Raw genomic sequence first — 20,619 nt, 5'->3', positions numbered from 1 at the left:
TGTATTGGGCTCATGCTGTATATGGGGAGGCTGCGTGGGGCTCATGCTGTATATGGGGAGGCTGCGTGGGGCTCATGCTGTATATATATAGGGAGGGGCTGTACTCAGGTTCAAATGATATATAGCGGGATGTCAGCATACTTAATTCTGATCAATATTAAGTGATACAATTAATTTAACTATCAATAATATAATATTTATAATATATCAATATTAATATGGAGTAGAATTAATTAGATGTGAAAAGAGGTAATTTAAGAGAATCTGTCAGCAGGCCTTTGCTATGTAATCTGAGGACAGCAGCATTATGTAGGGGTTCAAAAGGGATTTCAGAGATGCCAGTCTTAATAAGCTCCATGGTTTTGTTTACTTTCCAGGATCTGATCATTGCTGGACACAGCAGCACCTGAAATCTAGTCTGACTCCGCCCCTCCTGTGATAATCTGCAATAAGCTTCATGTGATGCATGACATTTTTCTTGCCTTCCTCGGCTTCACAGAAACATGGATAACACCCTCTGACACTGCCTCCCCTGCTGCGCTGTGTTATGGCGGCCTCCACTTTACCCACACCCATCGCCCCGGCAACAGACATGGTGGAGGAGTGGGTCTTCTCCTTTCTTTTAACTGCACCTTTAACATAATCCCACCTCTACCCTCCCTTATCCTCCCCTCTTTTGAAGTCCACTCTGTCCGCATGTACTCTCCCTCCAACCTCCAAGTGGCCGTCATATACCGACCTCCGGGCCCGGCCACTGCCTTTATTGACCAATTCTCCACCTGGCTTCTTCACTTTCTCTCTGCTGACATTCCCACCATCATCATGGTTGCCTTCAACATCCCCACTGATAGCCTTCGTTCAACAGCCTCCAAACTTCTGTCCCTTACTTCATCTTTTGGACTTACTCAGTGGTCCTCCGCAGCCACCCACACAGACGGACATACACTAGACCTGGTCTTCACCCGTCTCTGCTCTCTAACTTCACCATCTCCCCTCTCCCTCTATCCGACCACCATCTGCTCACTTTCTCATCTCTGTCCTCCTCACTGGTCACCCATGTACAGCAACCTACGCACCCCCGCAGAAACCTTGCACACCTAGACACCCACACACTCTCTGACTCTATCCTACCACTGGCATCCATATCCCCACTCCACGACACAGACAGTGCCACTGCTTTCTACAATACCACTCTTGCATCAGCTATTGACACAGCTGCCCCTCTCGTTCATGGCAGAGTGCGACGTATCAATAGACAACCTTGGCACAATAACACCACTAAAAAGCTTCGGCAAGTGTCCAGGGTTGCAGAGCGGCGTAGGAAGAAAACAAATTAGCAAGATGACTTCACTGCATTCAAACAGGCAACACTGGCATTCAAATCAGCTCTCACCTCTGCTAAACAGGCCTACTTCACAACCCTCGTATCTTCCCTATCCTACAACCCCAAACAGTTATTCAACACATTTAACTCCCTCCTCCGACCCCCACTGCCCCCTCCAACCTCCCTCATCTCTGCTGAGGACTTTGCCACACACTTTAAAAATAAGATCGATCAAACAAGTTAAGTCTTCATTGTTCAACTGCCACAACCCCTTTGTATACCAGACCAATGCCCAAACCCCATAACCTCCCTATCCCACATCACTGATGGGGGGCTTTATTGTCTCCTCTCCAAATCGCACCTCACCACCTGGGCGCTCGACCCCAGCCCATCCCACCTCCTCCCCACCACTCGTATCCCATCCCTAACCCACCTCTTCAACCTATCACTAACTTCTGGCACCTTCGCTTCTGCTTTCAAACATGCCACAATCACGCCTATCCTTAAAAAGCCAACCGTCGATCCAACTGCTATGTCCAGCTATCGCCCAATATCCCATTCGCTTCCAAACTCCTGGAGCAGCACGTCCACGCTGAACTTTCCTCTCACCTCTCATCTAACTTGCTCTTTGACAATCTACAATCTGGTTACCGCCCCCATCACTCAACTGAGACAGCCCTGACCAAAATCACTAACGACCTACTTACAGCCAAAGCCAATGGACAATACTCTGTACTCCTCCTTCTAGACATGTCTTCTGCTTTCGACACAGTTGACCATTGCCTCCTACTACAGATCCTCTCCTCCTTTGGCATCAAAGATCTCGCCCTATCCTGGATCTCCTCATACCTTTCCAACCGCACATTCAGCGTCTCCCACTCCCACACTACCTCCTCATCCCACCCGCTCTTTGTTGGGAGTCCCACAAGGCTCTGTTCTAGGACCCCTACTCTTCTCAATCTATACACTCGGCCTGGGACAACTCAAAGTCTCATGGATTCCAGTACCACCTTTATGCTGATGACACTCAGATCTACCTTTCTGGCCCAGACATCAACTCTCTACTGTCCAGAATCCCAGAGTGTCTATCAGCCATATCCTCCTTCTTCTCCTCTCGCTTCCTCAAACTCAATGTGGACAAATCTGAACTCCTCATCTTTCCTCCATCTCATAGATCTTCCTTACCTAACCTATCGCAATTAACGACATCACGCTTTCCCCTGCACCGGAAGTCCGCTGCCTCAGAGTAACCGTTGACTCTGCCCTGTCCCTCAAACCGCACATCCAAGCTCTTTCCACCTCCTGTCGCCTCCAGCTCAAAAATATCTCCAGAATCCATCCTTTCCTCAACCGTCACTCTACTAAAATGCTTGTGCATGCCCTCATCATCTCCCGCCTTGACTACTGCAACATCCTTTTCTGTGGCCTCCCTGCTAACACCCTTGCACCTTTCCAGTCCATCCTTAACTCTGGTGTCCGACTAATTCATCTCTCTCCTCCTCTGCTTCCCCCCTCTGCAAATCTCTTCACTGGCTCCCATTCCCTCGACGTATCCAGTTCAAATTACTAATACTGACCTACAAAGCCATCCATAACCTGTCTCCTCCATATATCTCTGAACTAATCTCCCGATATCTTCCCTCACGTAATCTCCGGTCCTCCCAAGACCTCCTTCTCTCCTCTACACTAATTCGCTCCTTACCCAACCACCTCCAAGACTTCACCCAAATATCCCCCATCCTCTGGAATTCTTTGCCCCAACACATACGACTATCAACCACATTCGGATCCTTCAGATGGAACCTGAAAACCCATCTCTTCAGGAAAGCCTACAGCCTGCACTGACCCCGCTGCTTCCTCACCACTACCGAAGCTACCACCTCACCAACACCGAAGCTCCTGCAACCCTCAACCTACTGTCTGTTTCCCCACCATCCTGTAGAATGTAAGCCCGCAAGGGCAGGGTCCTCGCCCCTCTGTATCAGTCTGTCATTGTTAGTTTGCTTACTGTGAGTGATATCTGTAATTTGTATGTAACCCATTCTCATGTACAGCACCATGGAATCAATGGTGCTATATAAATAAATAATAATAATCAGCTCAGTGTCTATAGACAATGTCTATAGAGAACCCCAGTGTGGGCGGGGGCGACATCCTCAGCTTTTCTTCTTAGCAAATCTAGAAACTCTGTGTGAAAACTGCTGCACCCAGTAATGTAAAAGTTAGATAGTTGGATTCAGGATTTCTCTGCCAAAATCCTGCTCCTCTCAGATGAGGGAACAATAACCTGCTGACAGATTCCCTTTAAGGATCTTCTCCATTATATTATTACACAAACATATCTACACATTGTACAGGACATCAACATGGCAGCCAGAGCCCACAGTAATAACCACATATCTCCTCACCTGGTGGTGTAAGAGGCCGGAGCTCCTCTATCATCTCCTCCTTGTACCGATCCTGGTGTCCTTCTAAATTCTCACAATCCTCCATGGAGAGATCGACAGCGATGTCCTGACACCTTACAGGAGCCTGACAAAAAAAAGACACCGTCATCACCCAGAATCCTCCAGTGCCGTCCTGTATAATGTCCCTGCAGTCACCTCTCCGGTCATCACCCAGAATCCTCCAGTGCAGTCCTGTATAATGTCCCAGCAGTCACCCCTCCGCTCATAACCCAGAATCCTCCAATGCTGTCCTGTGCAATGTCCCAGCAGTCACCTCTCCGCTCATCACACAGAATCCTCCAGTGCCGTAATGTATAATGTTCCAGCAGTCACCTCTCCGCTCATCATCCAGAATCCTCCAGTGCCATCCTGTATAATGTCCCTTGTGGGGGTGCACGCAAGCATCCCCAAAGCAAAGCATCCCAGAAGATAAGCATCAAGATAAAGCAGTTAATCCATGGCAGTTAGTCAGGGCAGGAGTCAGGTAACCCACACTTTGATCTCTCTTCTATCCTTGTGCTTTATTTCTATCCTCCTGTGCTCCCTTGCCATCCACATTCACCACATCATCCCCCCTCCATCATGACTCATACACATCAGCTCCCCTCTCCTTCCATCTCCCATGCACTTGTCACCTTCCTGAAAAACCTCAGCCCATCTTGCCCAAAGAAAAAAACTTCTTACAATTCCAATACCTACTTGCTCTTTGTTCACTGAAATCAGGAGTAGGAGGCCATCTCCCCCAACCCTGGTCCACCATCCCCCAACCTCAACCCCTATCCTACCTTGTATCAAAACCTTACCAATCTTATTAATATTACTTGCACTCCTTCATATCCTTCTTTTAATTGTGCCCTCTGGAATCCACGCTCTGTATGTAACAGACTTCCTTTTCTGCACAACTACTTTCTGACCAACTCTCTAAATCTGTTGGCCCTCATTGAAATCTGGATTCAGGACTGTCTCCCCTGCTACCATTTCCCATGGTGGCTTACAATTCTCCCATTCCCCTGAGACCCACTAACAGACCTGGTGGTGGAGACGGCATACTCCTGTCCCCACAATGCACTTTCCAGGTCATCCTCCCAGTTCCAGCACACTCCAACAGATGTGATGCAAAAGGGGTGTTTTAATATACATACAGTAGTCACAAACGTTTCGGTCTGCAAAGGACCTTCATCAGGGTGCTAATTGTAGCGAGAGTGGTAGATATAGTAGAACCCCGGTAGGAATTAATTTGCATCAAGTATGAAGATACAGTAAAATTTACTGGAAAAAAGATATATTCTGGAAAACGTATTGTACGGCAGATCAGTCCGACCAGCGGGAGGAAGAGGCACAGGGCTACGCGGTGTCTACTTGCGGTGGACACCGCGTAGCCCTGTGCCTCTTCCTCCCGCTGGTCGGACTGATCTGCCGTACAATACGTTTTCCAGAATACATCTTTTTTCCAGTAAATTTTACTGTATCTTCATACTTGATGCAAATTAATTCCTACCGGGGTTCTACTATATCTACCACTCTCGCTACAATTAGCACCCTGATGAAGGTCCTTTGCAGACCGAAACGTTTGTGACTACTGTATGTATATTAAAACACCCCTTTTGCATCACATCTGTTGGAGTGTGCTAGTTAGAACTATTTCACGTATTAGGGTTTGGGAAAAATATCTATGCAGCTCCCCCGTTAGGTTGTGCTGAACATTTTCTATGCCATCACCCCAGTTCCATCACTCTCATTCCCTTCTTTTGAAGTCCACACCATCAGGCTCTTCCGTCCCCTTTCCCTCAGAGAAGCGGTCATATACCGGCCCCCAGGCTCACCCACCCACTTTCTGGACCACTTCTCAGACTGGCTGCTGCACTTCATCTCCTCAGAACTCCCAACCCTTATCCTGGGAGACTTCAACATCCCCATAAACAGCCCCACTTCCACGCCTGCATCCCAGCTTCTATCAATAACCACTTCTCTAGGCCTCTCACAGCTCTCAACCTCTGAGACACACAAGGACGGTAACACCCTTAACCTGGTCTTTGTCTGGCTCTGTTCAATCTCCTACCTAGATAACTCACCGCTTCCCCTCTCTGACCACAACATTCTCTCCTTTGCGCTCACAATCCCTCGCCCACACCAGCACACTCCTACCTACCACACATTCAGAAATCTACATGCTATTAACCCTCATACACTTTCAGACTCCCTACACTCATCATTGTCACCAATCTCCTCTTTTCCCTGTACCGATCTGGCTGTACACCACTAAAATGACACTCTTAGAAGCACCCTGGACCAAGTAGCGCTCCTTACCCTCAGAACCTCCAAACACAGAGTAAAACAGCCCTGGCTCACATCGCAAACTCGGCTTCTCCAGCGATGCTCTGGATGTGCTGAACGCTTATGAAGGAAAACTCGCACACCAGAAGACTTCATCCACTTCAAATTTATGTTAAAAACCTACAATTGTGCCCTTCACCTTGCCAAATAGACCTACTTCACCACCCTGATCTCCTCACTATCCAACAACCCCAAGAAACTTTTTGACGCCTTTCCCTCCCACCTCAGGCCAAAAGTACAAACCCCTATCACAGACATTTGCGCTGATGACCTGGCCTCCCACTTTATAGAGAAAATAGATAATATCCGTCAGCAAATCCGCTCCCAGCCACAAAGTGCAGTGACTCCCATCCATCCCTGCATTCCCCCTGGCTCACTCTCCACATTTGATCCCATCATAGAAGAAGAAGTCTCCAGGCTCCTCTCTTCTTCTCGTCCGACTACATGCACCACCGACCCCATTCCCTCTCATCTCCTCCAGTCTCTCTCTCCAGTAGTCACAACTCACCTAACTACAATCTTTAATCTCTCCCTCTCCTCGGGCATCTTCCCATCCTCCTTCAAACACTCTCATTACTCCATTATTAAAGAAACCCACCCTCGACCCATCATGCACAAACAACTACAGACCGGTCTCCAACCTCTTCTTCATCTCTAAATTCTTGGAGCGCCTGATCTACTCCCGCCTTACCCATTACCTCTCCACTCACTCCCTCCTAGACCCTTCACAGTCTGGTTTCCGCCCCCTACATTCGACAGAAACTGCACTCAAAGTGACCTACGACCTTCTGACAGCAAAATGTAACAGTCACCGCTCTCTGCTCATTCTTCTCGACCTTTCTGCAGCTTTTGACACTGTTGACCAGTCTCCTACTCTCTAGGCTCCAGTAACTTGGCATTAAGGACACTGCTCTCTCCTGGTTCTCTTCCTATCTTTCTGACTGCTCCTTCAGTGTTCTGTTCTCCGGCTCCACTTCATCCCCTCTTCCTCTCACTGTCGGGGTACCTCAGGGCTCAGTCCTTAGCCCCCTTCTCTTCTCTCTCTACACGGCCCCAATTGGACAGACCATCAGCAGATTTGGCTTTCAGTACCATCTTTATGCTGATGACACACAACTATACACGTCATCCCCTGACCTTACCCCCGCTGTACTACAGAACGCCACTGACTGTCTGTCTGCAGTCTCCAACATCATGTCCGCTCTCTATCTGAAACTCAACCTCTCCAAAACTGAACTTCTTCTGCTCCTGCCATCTACTAACCTCCCTAAATCTGACATTTCCCTCTCCGTGGATGGAACCATAATAACGCCTAGGCAGCAGGCGCGCTGTCTGGGTGTTATGTTTGACTCCGATCTCTCCTTCACCTCCCACATACAATCTCTTGCCCGCTCGTGCCGCTTACATCCGCCCTTTTCTCACCATGGAAACAACAAAACCCTCACTGTCGCCCTGATCCACTCCCACCTGGACTACTGTAACGCTCTATTAATTGGCCTCCCCCTCACGCGACTTTCCCCTCTCCAGTCCATCCTTAATGCAGCAACCAGGGTCGTCCATCTAGCTAATCGTTACTCAAACGCATCCGCTCTTCGCCAGTTGTTACACTGGCTACCCACTCATTATAGAATCCAATTCAAAGTACTTGTTCTCACCCACAAAGCTCTCGACAGTGCGGCACCCCCTTACATCTCCTCCCTCCTTTCTGTCTATCGGCCTAACCGACCGCTGCGCTCTGCAAACGACTTTCGACTAACCTCTGCACTAATCCGTACCTTCCACTCCCGACACTTCTCCTGTGCTGCGCCAATGCTCTGGAATACCACAATTTGCATAGTTTTAGGCGCTCGCTCAAAACAGATTTGTTCAGAGCGGCCTACCACGTTACCTAATCAGTCATTTTATGTTTGTGTGTGTGTGTAGCCATTCACTATCTCCATCTATCCCCCACCCCTGAAGATGGCTGGACCATCATTGTAAATACACCATTGTAAAAACACACCTGTACTCTGTATCTCCCCACCTCATTGTAGATTGTAAGCTCTCACAAGCAGGGGCGGCTTATTGTGCTTTATTATTGTATTGTTAATGTTGTTACTTATGACTGTTGTGTTTGAAGCTGTTAAACTGTAAAGTGCTGCGGAATATGTTGGCGCTATACAAATAAAGATTATTATTATTATTATTTATTATGTTCCAGCAGTCACCTCTCCGCTCATCACCCAGAATCCTCCAGTGCTGTATAATGTCCCAGCAGTCACCTCTCCGCTCATCACCCAGAATCCTCCAGTCCTGTATAATGTCCCAGCAGTCACCTCTCCGCTCATCACCCAGAATCCTCCAGTGCTGTATAATGTCCCAGCAGTCACCTCTCCGCTCATCACCCAGAATCCTCCAGTCCTGTATAATGTCCCAGCAGTCACCTCTCCGCTCATCACCCAGAATCCTCCAGTCCTGTATAATGTCCCAGCAGTCACCTCTCCGGTCATCACCCACAATCCTCCAGTGCTGTATAATGTCCAAGCAGTCACCTCTCCGCTCATCACCCAGAATCCTCCAGTGCCGCCCTGTATAATGTCCCAGCAGTCACCTCTCCGCCCATCACCCAGAATCCTCCAGTGCTGTATAATGTCCCAGCAGTCACCTCCCCGATCACCCAGAATCCTCCAGTCCTGTATAATGTCCCAGCAGTCACCTCTCTGCTCATCACCCAGAATCCTCCATTCCTGTATAATGTCCCAGCAGTCACCTCTCTGCTCATCACCCAGAATCCTCCAGTGCTGTATAATGTCCCAGCAGTCACCTCTCCGCTCATCCCCCAGGATCCTCCAGTCCTGTATAATGTCCCAGCAGTCACCTCTCCGCTCATCCCCCAGGATCCTCCAGTCCTGTATAACGTCCCAGCAGTCACCTCTCCGCTCATCACCCAGAATCCTCCAGTGCTGTATAATGTCCCAGCAGTTACCTCTCCGCTCATCACCCAGAATCCTCCAGTGCTGTATAATGTCCCAGCAGTCACCTCTCCGCTCATCACCCAGAATCCTCCAGTGCTGTATAATGTCCCAGCAGTCACCTCTCCGCTCATCCCCCAGGATCCTCCAGTCCTGTATAATGTCCCAGCAGTCACCTCTCCGCTCATCACCCAGAATCCTCCAGTCCTGTATAATGTCCCAGCAGTCACCTCTCCGCTCAGCAGCTCAATAATCTTGTTGCTGAGCTCCAGGATCTTCTTGTTCCTCTCATGTAGCAGGGAGTGCGGGGGAGGCTCTGTGATGGGGCCCGGGCTCCGCCCTCCTGACTCCTGGAGATGGATGATGGGAGTCACACCGTCCCCCGGTGTCTTCCTCACTATTGTGTAATCCTGTGTATGGAGAGAGACACTTAGGGAGAAGATTCCTTCCCGACTCCAGATCTGACAATCAGTAGAAATCCCGGGATCAATAACCGTCTCCAGTAATCCGGGGCCATAACCGGGAATATTATTCCCCTCCGGACAGACATCCCGGCCCCTCTACAGCTCTTATAGGGAATCCCCATGACAACTCCTCCGGGCAGAGAGCTCCACACAATCACTGCTCTTACAGGAAAGAATCCTTCTCTCTATTCTGGATTTCCTCCTCCCGATGTCGGACTTGTCACAGAACACAATAAAGCTGATAGGAATGTAGAGGAGTTACCTCTCCGCTCAGCAGGGAGACGATCTCCAGGGCCAAGTGGAATAATCTTCTGGTGGTCTCATCCCTGTCCTCGTCCATCCTCGGGGTCATTCAGGAGGAGGAGGGATGAGCACTGGATCAGCTGGAGGGATCTCGTCCTGCCGGCGTCTTCATGAGGAAGGAGAAGATGGAAATCACAGGGGACGAGAGAACGACAAGCACTAAATTCTGCCAAATATCAACATTTATCAGGAGGAAAAGCCACAAAACTCCACCGCGGCCTCCTCCGCCGATCTGACCGCTCATCATCAGCCTCGTAGGCGGAGGACGGTCACCGAGGTAACTAAATCACCAGCAGAGGACGGTCACCGTGGTAACTACACCACCAGCAGGGGACGGTCACCGTGGTAACTACACCGCCAGCAGGGGACGGTCACCGTGGTAACTACACCGCCAGCAGAGGTCGGTCACCATGGTAACTACACCGCCAGTGAGGGGACGGTCACTGTGGTAACTACACCTCCAGCAGAGGACGGTCACCGTGGTAACTACACCTCCAGCGGAGGACGGTCACCGTGGTAACTACACCGCCAGCAGGGGACGGTCACCGTGGTAATTACTCCGCCAGCAGGGGACGGTCACCGTGGTAACTACACCTCCAGCGGAGGACGGTCACCGTGGTAACTACACCTCCAGCGGAGGACGGTCACCGTGGTAACTACACCTCCAGCGGAGGACGGTCACCGTGGTAACTACACCCCCAGCGGGGCCGTGAGATGAGGAGCAGACGCTGCACATCCCCCATACAATGCTGCCCGTCCCCAACACTGAGGAGCCGCAGTCACATGGAGCAGGAGCCTCCACAGGAACAGCTCTGATCTCACCCCACACTCTCCTCTCACAGATTTACCACAAGCACCAAAACTCCACCAAACCCTCCTGTAATCTCACCGGAATGGCGGGAAATCTGCTGCTGGCTGACACCAGAGAACACGAGCTGCACAGAACCAGGACGGGGCTGCTGCACTGAGAGCTGAAGGACCTGTGGTGACGTCACCGTCATGTGATCAGGGGGCGGGGCTCAGGACAGAAGAGGGGAAGGATCTGTGGTGACGTCACCGTCATGTGATCAGGGGGCGGGGCTCAGGACGGAAGTGGTGGAGGAGCTGTGATGACGTCACCGTCATGTGATCAGGGGGCGGGGCTTGTCAGTGTGTCAGGTTTGGCCCCTGATTGGCTCGTTCCATAGATGACCCCTTTTCTCACACTGGTGGTCGCTGCTCCTTTTCTGTCCTGATATTTCCTCACAGATTGTGATGTGGAGGTTTAGGAGAAGCTCAGGAGGTGTCACACATCCACCAGTTATAGGAGCCGAGAGCAGGAGCCGCGTCTGTCCGTGTCCGGTCCGTGTCTGCTCTCCGGTCCCGGGCACAAGTCTTCATTACACCGTGACAGAGACCAGGTGAAGTCGGTTTCTCATTCGTCGGTTTTGTCTTTTCTGTTTTTTATAGATTTACCAACAGCTAATAGCACCGAGTGCAGCGCGGAGCCCGAGGGGAAGACCCTGAGCTACAGCTCCAAGAACTATAAACCTGGCACAACACTGGGCACCGAGGTGGGCACCGAGGTGGGCCCGGAGGGCGCTAGTGAAAGGGTTAATGGACTTTGGGCCCCTGACCTCACGGTGCAGACATGTAGGACAGGGCGCTCCACATCAGTCATTTAACCCCTTAGACACGAGTTACTTATTCCAGTGGCCAAAGTCTGCGGTTCTCCCACTTTGCTGCCAGTTCTGATGGCCAGAACCCATTTGGGCCAGGCTGGAGGGTCCTGGGATCGCCGCTCCAGCCATAAGTCCACCATCAGGTGTGAGAAACTCTGGTCGCCCCTTTCTTTACACTTCAAGGAAGCCAAACACAATGTAGCCCACCTTAGGTCTCAGGTCATCGGGAAAGTCCTGCGTCCTCGAAGGGGCGGCAACCGCATTCACCTGCTGAAACCACGACGTTCTGGATCTACGCCCTTCATACACTTCATCCAAGAGGCCTCAATAGAGAACGTGATTGGCTGCTATAACCGTCTTTAGCTTTCCTTAGGCAAATGGCCCGACCGCACTTGTAGATTCAGCATTTTTCATACACAGGATGGTAAGACCCCCTTAGGTTTGGTGTAAGTTTCATTTACATCCCCTATTTTTATTTTTATTACTCTATTTTTATATTTCTATTTTCATTATTTTGATTATTTTCATTTTCACATTCATTATTTTTATTTTTATTTTTATCTCAATTTTTTCTTTTCCATTTTTGTTTATTATTTTTACTTATTTACTTCTATTTTTCTTTTCCATCTAATTATATCTTTAATTCATTTCACCATTCATCATGTCCTTACCCTTTATGTATGATAACAAATTTGTATGTAATTTGGACTCCCACTTCATGTATTACGTGTATACCTTGCATTGCCTATTGTCTATATTATTAATCCATAAGGTTTTTTAACTCTGCCTTCATTGTTTATCCTTTAAAAGACAAGGGTCTCGGCGCTGGTCCAAAAACTGTACTTGAGCATATGCCGTGGGCTCTTTCCTACTATGTAAGCATTGGGCATAACCATGACCACACACTGCGCATGCGCCAGCATCTTTCTTGCCACGCAAACACTACATATTGCCTTGACTATCGGTACAACAAATCCCTGGGACCGCCGTGTTTTCCGCATGCGCCGGCATTCTCCATCACATCCGGTCACATGACCGGCCGGGCACTTATACAGCGGCACCGCGCTCTTCATCGCATCCGCTCACCTGCAGGGGTGCATTCGTGCACTAATATTCGTGTACGTTTATTCAAAGTACTTTTTTCGAAGTACTCGGCAGTTATAACATGGCAGAATATAACAAGCATCTCTTTTCTCTTCATACAGGTAAACTTATCATTCATTCTCTGAACTGAAATATCCTGCATGTCTATTGCTCCATTCACTGACAGCAAGCAGCCTGAATGGTAAACATATCATTCATTCATTCATAGAACAACTCTGCACAGACGGCGACAACCGTGGCACACGCTGCAAACACATTTCCTGCAGCGATGCTCCAGGTGCGCCAATCGTCTGTGGAGAAAATCTAATCTACCCAAAGATTTCATCCATTATAAGTTCATGCTAAAAACATACAACTCTGCCCTTCACCTCTCCAAGCAAACCTATTTCAACACCCTCATCACCTCACTGTCCAATAACCCTAAACGTCTCTTCGACACTTTCCAGTCCCTACTCAACCCAAGAGAGCAGGCCCCAACCACGGATCTCCGCGCTGACGATCTGGCCAATTACTTCAAAGAAAAAATTGACCACATTCGACAGGAAATCATCTCCCAATCCCTTCATACCATGCACTGTCCTCCCTCCCCCACTGCATCTAGTTCACTCTCTGACTTTGAACCAGTTACTGAAGAAGAAGTAAGCAGGCTCCTTGCATCTTCTCACCCGACCACTTGCACCAGTGACCCCATTCCGTCACATCTCCTCCAGTCCCTTTCCCCGGCTGTCACCTCTCACCTAACAAAAATATTCAACCTTTCTCTCACTTCCGGTATTTTTCCCTCCTCATTTAAGCATGCCATCATACATCCATTACTTAAAAAACCCTCCCTTGACCAAAACTGTGCCGCTAATTATAGACCTGTCTCTAATCTTCCCTTCATCTCTATACTCCTGGAACGCCTGGTCCACTCCCGTCTTACCCGCTATCTCTCAGATAACTCTCTTCTCGACCCTCTTCAATCTGGTTTCTGCTCTTTACACTCTACTGAAACTGCCCTCACTAAAGTCTCTAATGACCTACTAACAGCTAAATCTAATGGTCACTACTCCATGCTAATTCTCTTGGATCTTTCCGCAGCATTCGACACTGTGGATCATCAGCTCCTCCTCACTATGCTCCGCTCCATCGGCATCAAGGACACCGTTCTCTCCTGGTTCTCCTCCTATCTCTCTGACTGCTCCTTCACTGTATGTTTTGCTGGTTCCTCCTCCTCTCACCTTCCCCTTACTGTTGGGGTTCCTCAAGGATCAGTCCTAGGCCCCCTCCTCTTCTCTTTGTATACCGCCCCTATTGGACAATCAGTAGATTTGGTTTCCAGTACCATCTCTATGCTGACGACACCCAATTATACACCTCTTCTCCTGCTTTCACTCCGACCTTCTTAGAAAACACCAGTGATTGTCTTACCGCTGTCTCTAACATCATGTCCTCCCTCTATCTGAAACTGAACCTGTCAAAAACTGAACTCCTCGTGTTCTCTCCCTCTACCTTTGCCTGACATTGCCATCTCTGTGTGCGGTTCCACCATTACTCCAAAGCAACATGCCCGCTGCCTTGGGGTCATACTTGATTCCGAGCTTTCATTCACCCCCCACATCCGATCACTGGCTCGCTCTTCTTATCTGCATCTCAAAAACATTTCTAGAATTCGCCCTTTTCTTACTTTCGACTCTGCAAAAACTCTTACTGTTTCTCTTATTCATTCCCGTCTGGACTATTGTAACTCTCTACTAATCGGCCTCCCTCTTACCAAACTCTCCCCTCTCCAATCTGTCCTACATGCTGCAGCCAGGATCATATTCCTCACTAACCGTTACACTGATGTCTCTACCTTGTGCCAGTCATTACACTGGCTACCCATCCACTCCAGAATCCAGTACAAAACTACTACCCTCATCCACAAAGCACTCCATGGCTCAGCACCACCCTACATCTCCTCTCTGGTCTCAGTCTACCACCCTACCCGTGCCCTCCGCTCCGCTAATGACCTCAGGTTAGCATCCTCAATAATCAGAACCTCCCATTCCCGTCTCCAAGACTTTACACGTGCTGCGCCGATTCTTTGGAATGCACTACCCAGGTTAATACGATTAATCCCCAATCCCCACAGTTTTAAGCGTGCCCTAAAAACTCATTTGTTCAGACTGGCCTACCGCCTCAACGCATTAACCTAACTATCCCTGTGTGGCCTATTAAAAAAAATAAATAAAATAAACCATAATCAGGTTCCTCGCATCATGTTCTCATACACTTTATGCAGTTAATAGCACTCTGTGTCTGTACTGCTACATACTTAGGCTGTTAAGTGGTTCATGCAGCTTTACATGAACACCCGAGCCTTACACTATGGCTGGTCCAAATAACCAAATAACTAAAGCAATTGTTACCATCCACCTCTCGTGTCTCCCCTTTTCCTCATAGTTTGTAGCTTGCGAGCAGCAGGGCCCTCATTCCTCCTGGTATCTGTTTTGAACTGTGATTTCTGTCATGCTGTAATGTCTATTGTCTGTACAAGTCCCCTCTATAATTTGTAAAGCGCTGCGGAATATGTTGGCACTATATAAATAAAAATTATTATTATAGGGCACACGTTGTGTCAGCTCTCCCCACTCAGCCACCCAGGATCTGGATCAGGATTGCGGTCCCCGCTGTGCCACCGATGAATGTGAGACGACCGGACCTATCAGATAACTCACTCAGAGTTTACATTTAGATACCCTAAGATTAACCCCATTTCCTCCTCTACAGATATAGGTGCTTACATTGCTTCCGGACTAGCAAGCACACACAGCGCCGTTACTGACATCCTCATTGGCCCCAATAGGCTCTACACCATACGGGCAAGTACCATAGCTATTCACTTAATGGTCTCAAACTCTCTAGTAAAAACACTATTTTTCCGACAATTTGTATGTGGCAGCAAGTCTTCTTCTGGTTACGTGGTGTGCATACACCGACCCTGACACTCCCTTTTTGGACCGTTGGCCATACATTTCCCCTGTGTGGTAAATCCTTAATTTCAGTGTTCACACCCTTATAGGCCTTGCTATAATAAAACCTTGGCACGGTTCACTGTAAGTCTTTTATCTATAATGCACTTTTGAAACTGAGCAGCTCTGAATTATTGAGGTATAGAGATATATTTACACATATGTATACATAGCTTTATTTATACACAGATAGGCACCAGCGTTTAAAAAAATATGTGCCTGCCAAATCTTGCTACCTCTTACTATCACTTATCACCTCTAACAGGAAAAGGCTTCACCAACTGCTCACTTGATTATCCCATGAACACAGCACGTCTGTTTATAGAAACGAGCCGCCAAAAGGGTCTGTTCATCCGTCTTACTTCCCGGAGTATGTGAATCTGTTATTCTATTTTTTGCTCTAACCTTTTAAACCTTTTAAACCCTGCTCTCCTAAATGTCCTTTGTATCATAGGTCTCCAAAAATTTAGATCGCTATTCTATGGAAGTTTCCTGATTACCCAGACATATCTTTCAAAAATTGTTCTTCAAAATTGTACTTCCTAAAATTGTATATATACTGTATATATGTGTTAATGTGATTAAATGTTCACTTTATATATATTTTATTGTATATATTTTTCTGTTTATTTCAGCAATATTGTGATCAAGGCCACTGGTTGGCTGAAACGTCAATTGCCTGTTGTTTCACCTTCTTCTCCATATTCCAATAAATTGTTCACCTGAAGCAATTCCTTTGACCTGTACGAGTGCAGTGTTTGTTTACTGCACAGTCATCTGGGTAGTCGTGGATCGCTTTTCCAAAATTGCACATTTTACCCCACTGTCTGCTCTTGTCTGCTCCTGAATTGGCTGACAGCTTCATCAAACATATTTTATGTCTGCACGGCTTTCCTAGGCACATAGTGTCCGATCGAAGTTCGCAGTTCACTTCCAGATTCTGGCGAGCTCTCTGTAAACATCTGGATATCGTCTTGGACTTCTACTCGTCCTATCACCCTCAGTCCAATGGGCAAGTGGAGCATGTCAACCAGGTCCTGGGCAACCACTGCAACACTTCAGTAATGCCCACCACAATGATTGGGTGAAATTACTTCCCTGGGCTGGGCTGACTTCTCATACAACTATCACGTTGGTGAAGTTTCGGGAGAGTCTCCTTTCTGGTAAAGCTGGACAAGTCTGGATAGAGCTGGATCACAGTGCCTGAGTATAAGATCTCTTTCTGTGACCTGGACTTAGCCATGATCTTTACCTTGGTTTTATAGTCATGCAGGCAGCAGATGATGTCAAGTGGGAATGGTGTTGACCCTTTAGGCTGTAAGGCACGATGCACCCTGTCAAATTTAATGGGCGTTGGGGGGGGTTCCCTAAAGACAGAATTAAAGGTTTCCTGAAGAATTGATTTGGGGTTTTCGTGCTCCTTAGTCTCTGGTATACCCCTCACCCTGATATTACACCTCCTTCCCCTATTATCAAGGTCTTTTAGCTGACCCCGAAGATCTGACAGATCTTTGCCACATGTGATCTGGTGGTGTCATGTTCCTCTTCCAAAGTATCAATTCGGTCAGATAAAAGCTGCAAATCTTGTCTAATGTAAGCAATCTCAGTCCTGCAGGTCTCCTTGTCCTCTGTTATTAGGGATTAGAAGGAATCTGAGGGAGAAATTTCCTTAAGGTACCTTCACACTAAACGATATCACTAGCGATCCGTGACGTTGCAGCGTCCTGGCTAGCGATATCGTTGTGTTTGACACGCAGCAGCGATCAGGATCCTGCTGTGATATCGCTGGTCGTTGAAGAAAGTTCAGAACTTTATTTGGTCGTCAGACTGGCGTGTATCGTCGTGTTTGACACCAAAAGCAACGATACCAGCGATGTTTTACACTGGTAACCAGGGTAAACATCGGGTTGCTAAGCGCAGGGCCGCGCTTAGTAACCCGATGTTTACCCTGGTTACCAGTGTAAAATGTAAAAAAAACAAACAGTACATACTCACCTTCGCATCCCCCGGCGTCCGCTTCCTGCACTGACTGAGCGCCGGCCGTAAAGTGAAACCACAGCACAGCGGTGACGTCACTGCTCTGCTGTTAGGGCCGGCGATCAGTCAGTGCAGGAAGCGGACGCCGGGGGACGCGAATGTAAGTATGTAGTGTTTGTTTTTTTTACATTTTACACTGGTAACCAGGGTAAACATTGGGTTACTAAGCGCGGCCCTGCGATGTTTACCCTGGTTACCCGGGGACCTCGGCATCGTTGGTCGCTGGAGAGCGGTCTGTGTGACAGCTCTCCAGCGACCAAACAGCAACGCTGCAGCGATCGGCATCGTTGTCGCTATCGCTGCAGCGTCGCTTAATGTGAAGGTACCTTTAGAGTTGATGAACGGAGATTAGTGATGAGCGAGTGTACTCGTTGCTCGGGTTTTCCAGAGCACGCTCGGGTGACCTGGAGTATTTCACTGCTCAGAGATTTAGTTTTCATGACGGCAGCTGAATGATTTACAGCTATTAGCCAGGCTGAGTACTTGTGGGGGTTGCCTGGTTGCTAGGGAATCCCCACATGTAATTAAGCAGGCTAGTAGCCAACTGCGGCAATGAAAACTAAATCTCCAAGCAGTCATAAATACTCCGAGGTCACCCGAGCGTGCTGGGGAAAACCTGAGCAAGGAGTATACTCGCTCATCACTAATGGAGATCCTTGAACAGTCACACCAATCCCCCTCATTATTGGCTGCAGAACATAGACTATGGGACTCTCACAGAAAGAACTGCGCCTACTTCTCTGACTGCTTTATTTTTACCCAGGGGTGTCTTATTAACCCCAGGGGGGGCAACCCAGATCCCGCAGCATGACAGCACAGATAGAGAGGTGATCCTCTAAAGGTACCTTCACACTAAGCGACATAACAACGATAACGATAGCGATCCGTGACGTTGCAGCGTCCAGGATAGCGATATCGTTGTGTTTGACACGCAGCAGCGATCTGGATCCTGCTGTGATATCGCTGGTCGTTGCTGAAAGTTCAGAACTTTATTTGGTCGTCAGATCGGCGTGTATCGTCGTGTTTGACAGCAAAAGCAACGATGCCAGCAATGTTTTACAGTGGTAACCAGGGTAAATATCGGGTTACTAAGCGCAGGGCCGCGCTTAGTAACCCGATATTTACCCTGGTTACCATTGTAAAAGTAAAAAAAACAAACAGTACATACTCATATTCCGGTGTCTGTCACACGTCCCTCGCCGTCTGCTTCCTGCACTGACTGTGAGTGCCGGCCGTAAAGTAAAAGCAGAGCACAGCGGTGACGTCACCGCTGTGCTGTACTTTACGGCCGGCACTCACAGTCAGTGCAGGAAGCAGACGGCGAGGGACGTGTGACAGACACCGGAATGTGAGTATGTACTGTTTGTTTTTTTTACTTTTACAATGGTAACCAGGGTAAATATCGGGTTACTAAGCGCGGCCCTGCGCTTAGTAACCCAATGTTTACCCTGGTTACCCGGGGACTTCGGCATGGTTGGTCGCTGGAGAGCGGTCTGTGTGACAGCTCCCCAGCGACCACACAACGACTTACCAACGATCACGGCCAGGTCGGATCGCAGGTCGTGATCGTTGGTAAATCGTTTAGTGTGAAGGTACCTTAACTCTATTTGTGGCAGGATGCCATCTTGGGGATTGCTACACATATGTGGACCACGCTCCTTCTGCTCATACAGAGCCTGCTGCTGCTGGGGTGTGTGGACCACTCGTCCGGTTTCCTTACCCCATCAAGTCCACTGTCTCCGGGTAAACTCTGATGCTCCCCTCCTCCAGCGCAGCCAAGTACAGCATCCTCCTCATGCTGTACAATCACCTGCTCTCGCTGGAGGAATGTGTTCAGGGCTATTGCAGGAGCTGCTGAAAAGGCTCCTGTCTGCGCAGTGGTCTTCCACTTCCTAGGACCCATCACAGAAGCAGAAAAAACAGCCGGTACAGGTATGTATAGCTGCAGAAAAAGCCTAGCCTGGCTCCACAGCAAGCATCATCTCAGCCCAGCACCCGGACATGCCCACCCCGGTTTTATTTATTTTTATATCATTTTGTCATGCGGTATAAGTGACTACGTGACTTTATTCTTTGGGTCGGTGCGATTACAGCGATACCAGATTTATATTGGGTTTTTATGTTTGGCAGCTGTCACACACTAAAAGACGCTTTTTATTGCAAAATAAAGTTTTCCCTTCCCCCATGACGGCACACCTGAGAGAGGGGATCCGCCCAGTCAGGACAGGAACCCTACTGAAAATAAAAGGGCGGTACCTCTCCCTCGCTTCAGTTGGGTTTCCTGTCCTGACAGGGACCCTTGTGCTGAACACGGCGGTTCGACTTACCCAGGTCCCGTCCCGGCGTGGAAGAACAGGCAGCGCCTGTGCGTCGGAGGTTCGGGTCCTGGAGGCGCCGTCCGCAGGTCCCCCCGGGTCACTGCGTCCGTGCGGGCGTTGTGCAGCATGGTTGGAGGACCGGGTTCCTTCCATGGCTGCCACGCCGCCCACCCCTCTCTGCCGGCGCGGCGGCCGCTTCCGGGTCGCTCTTCTGACGTCGCACGTCAGGCCCGCTGTGAATGGGCGTGCCCGTGTGACGTCGGAGGCAGGCGCCGGATCCAAGATGGCGGCGCCCATGAAGAAAACGCCGGCCGGTGAATGAAGACTCCGGCGGCATGGCAGAGAGGGGGAGGGATCACTATTGGGCACCGGAGAGGCGGGGAGTGCAGTGGTCGCCCCATAAAAGGGTGCTGGACCACAGAAGACGCGCTCATGTCCAAAAACTTCGCCATGGAGGTAGGACAACAAGAGCAGCTGCAGCAGTCTTCTTCACAGCAGCAGCAGCCGGAGCTCTCACCAGATGCCTTGCCGAGCCACCAACATACCAGGAGCAGCCGCTCAAGTGGTAAAAACAGTGGTCGTTCCGTCCGGCAAGATTCGTCAACGTCCAGGAGGGACGCTTCACGTGCATCTGTCCAGCCTCAAAAATCGGTACCCTTGATTGTCGGCGGTGGTGAGTGATC

General features: G+C 49.0%; 1 protein-coding gene and 1 long non-coding RNA gene across 10 annotated transcripts in view; one reads left to right on the top strand and one right to left on the bottom strand.

Annotated features, from left to right (window-relative positions):
- Positions 1-20,619, bottom strand: part of LOC143793498 (uncharacterized) — a 301,418-nt gene that overhangs the window by 167,172 nt on the left and 113,627 nt on the right. The window contains exons 2-5 of one of the 8 annotated variants that reach the window (XM_077280522.1): positions 10,713-10,728; positions 9,783-9,929; positions 9,287-9,466; positions 3,733-3,856 (exon numbers count right to left, since the gene is read on the bottom strand). The exons of 1 other annotated variant lie outside the window; for it this stretch is intronic. In XM_077280522.1, coding sequence (XP_077136637.1) covers positions 3,733-3,856; positions 9,287-9,466; positions 9,783-9,872 — 394 coding nt within the window. In that variant the 5' untranslated portion in view covers positions 9,873-9,929; positions 10,713-10,728. Of the gene's footprint in view, positions 1-3,732; positions 3,857-9,286; positions 9,467-9,782; positions 9,930-10,712; positions 10,842-20,619 lie in introns of those variants that run through there. 6 more of the 8 variants (XM_077280525.1, XM_077280521.1, XM_077280523.1 and 3 more) reach the window with 6 other exon arrangements.
- LOC143793590 (uncharacterized) lies at positions 10,968-16,968 on the top strand. Of its 2 annotated transcripts, XR_013220161.1 has the most exons (4): positions 10,968-11,223; positions 15,175-15,256; positions 15,340-15,951; positions 16,217-16,968. It is a non-coding gene; the product is annotated as an uncharacterized LOC143793590 (long non-coding RNA). The 2 variants fall into 2 exon arrangements; XR_013220160.1 differs by having other exon boundaries at positions 15,340-16,968.

This window comes from Ranitomeya variabilis, chromosome 1 (genome assembly GCF_051348905.1).
Source record: "Ranitomeya variabilis isolate aRanVar5 chromosome 1, aRanVar5.hap1, whole genome shotgun sequence".
Classification (NCBI taxonomy): Eukaryota; Metazoa; Chordata; class Amphibia; order Anura; family Dendrobatidae; genus Ranitomeya; species Ranitomeya variabilis.
This window is presented reverse-complemented; position numbering and strand designations above follow the sequence as displayed.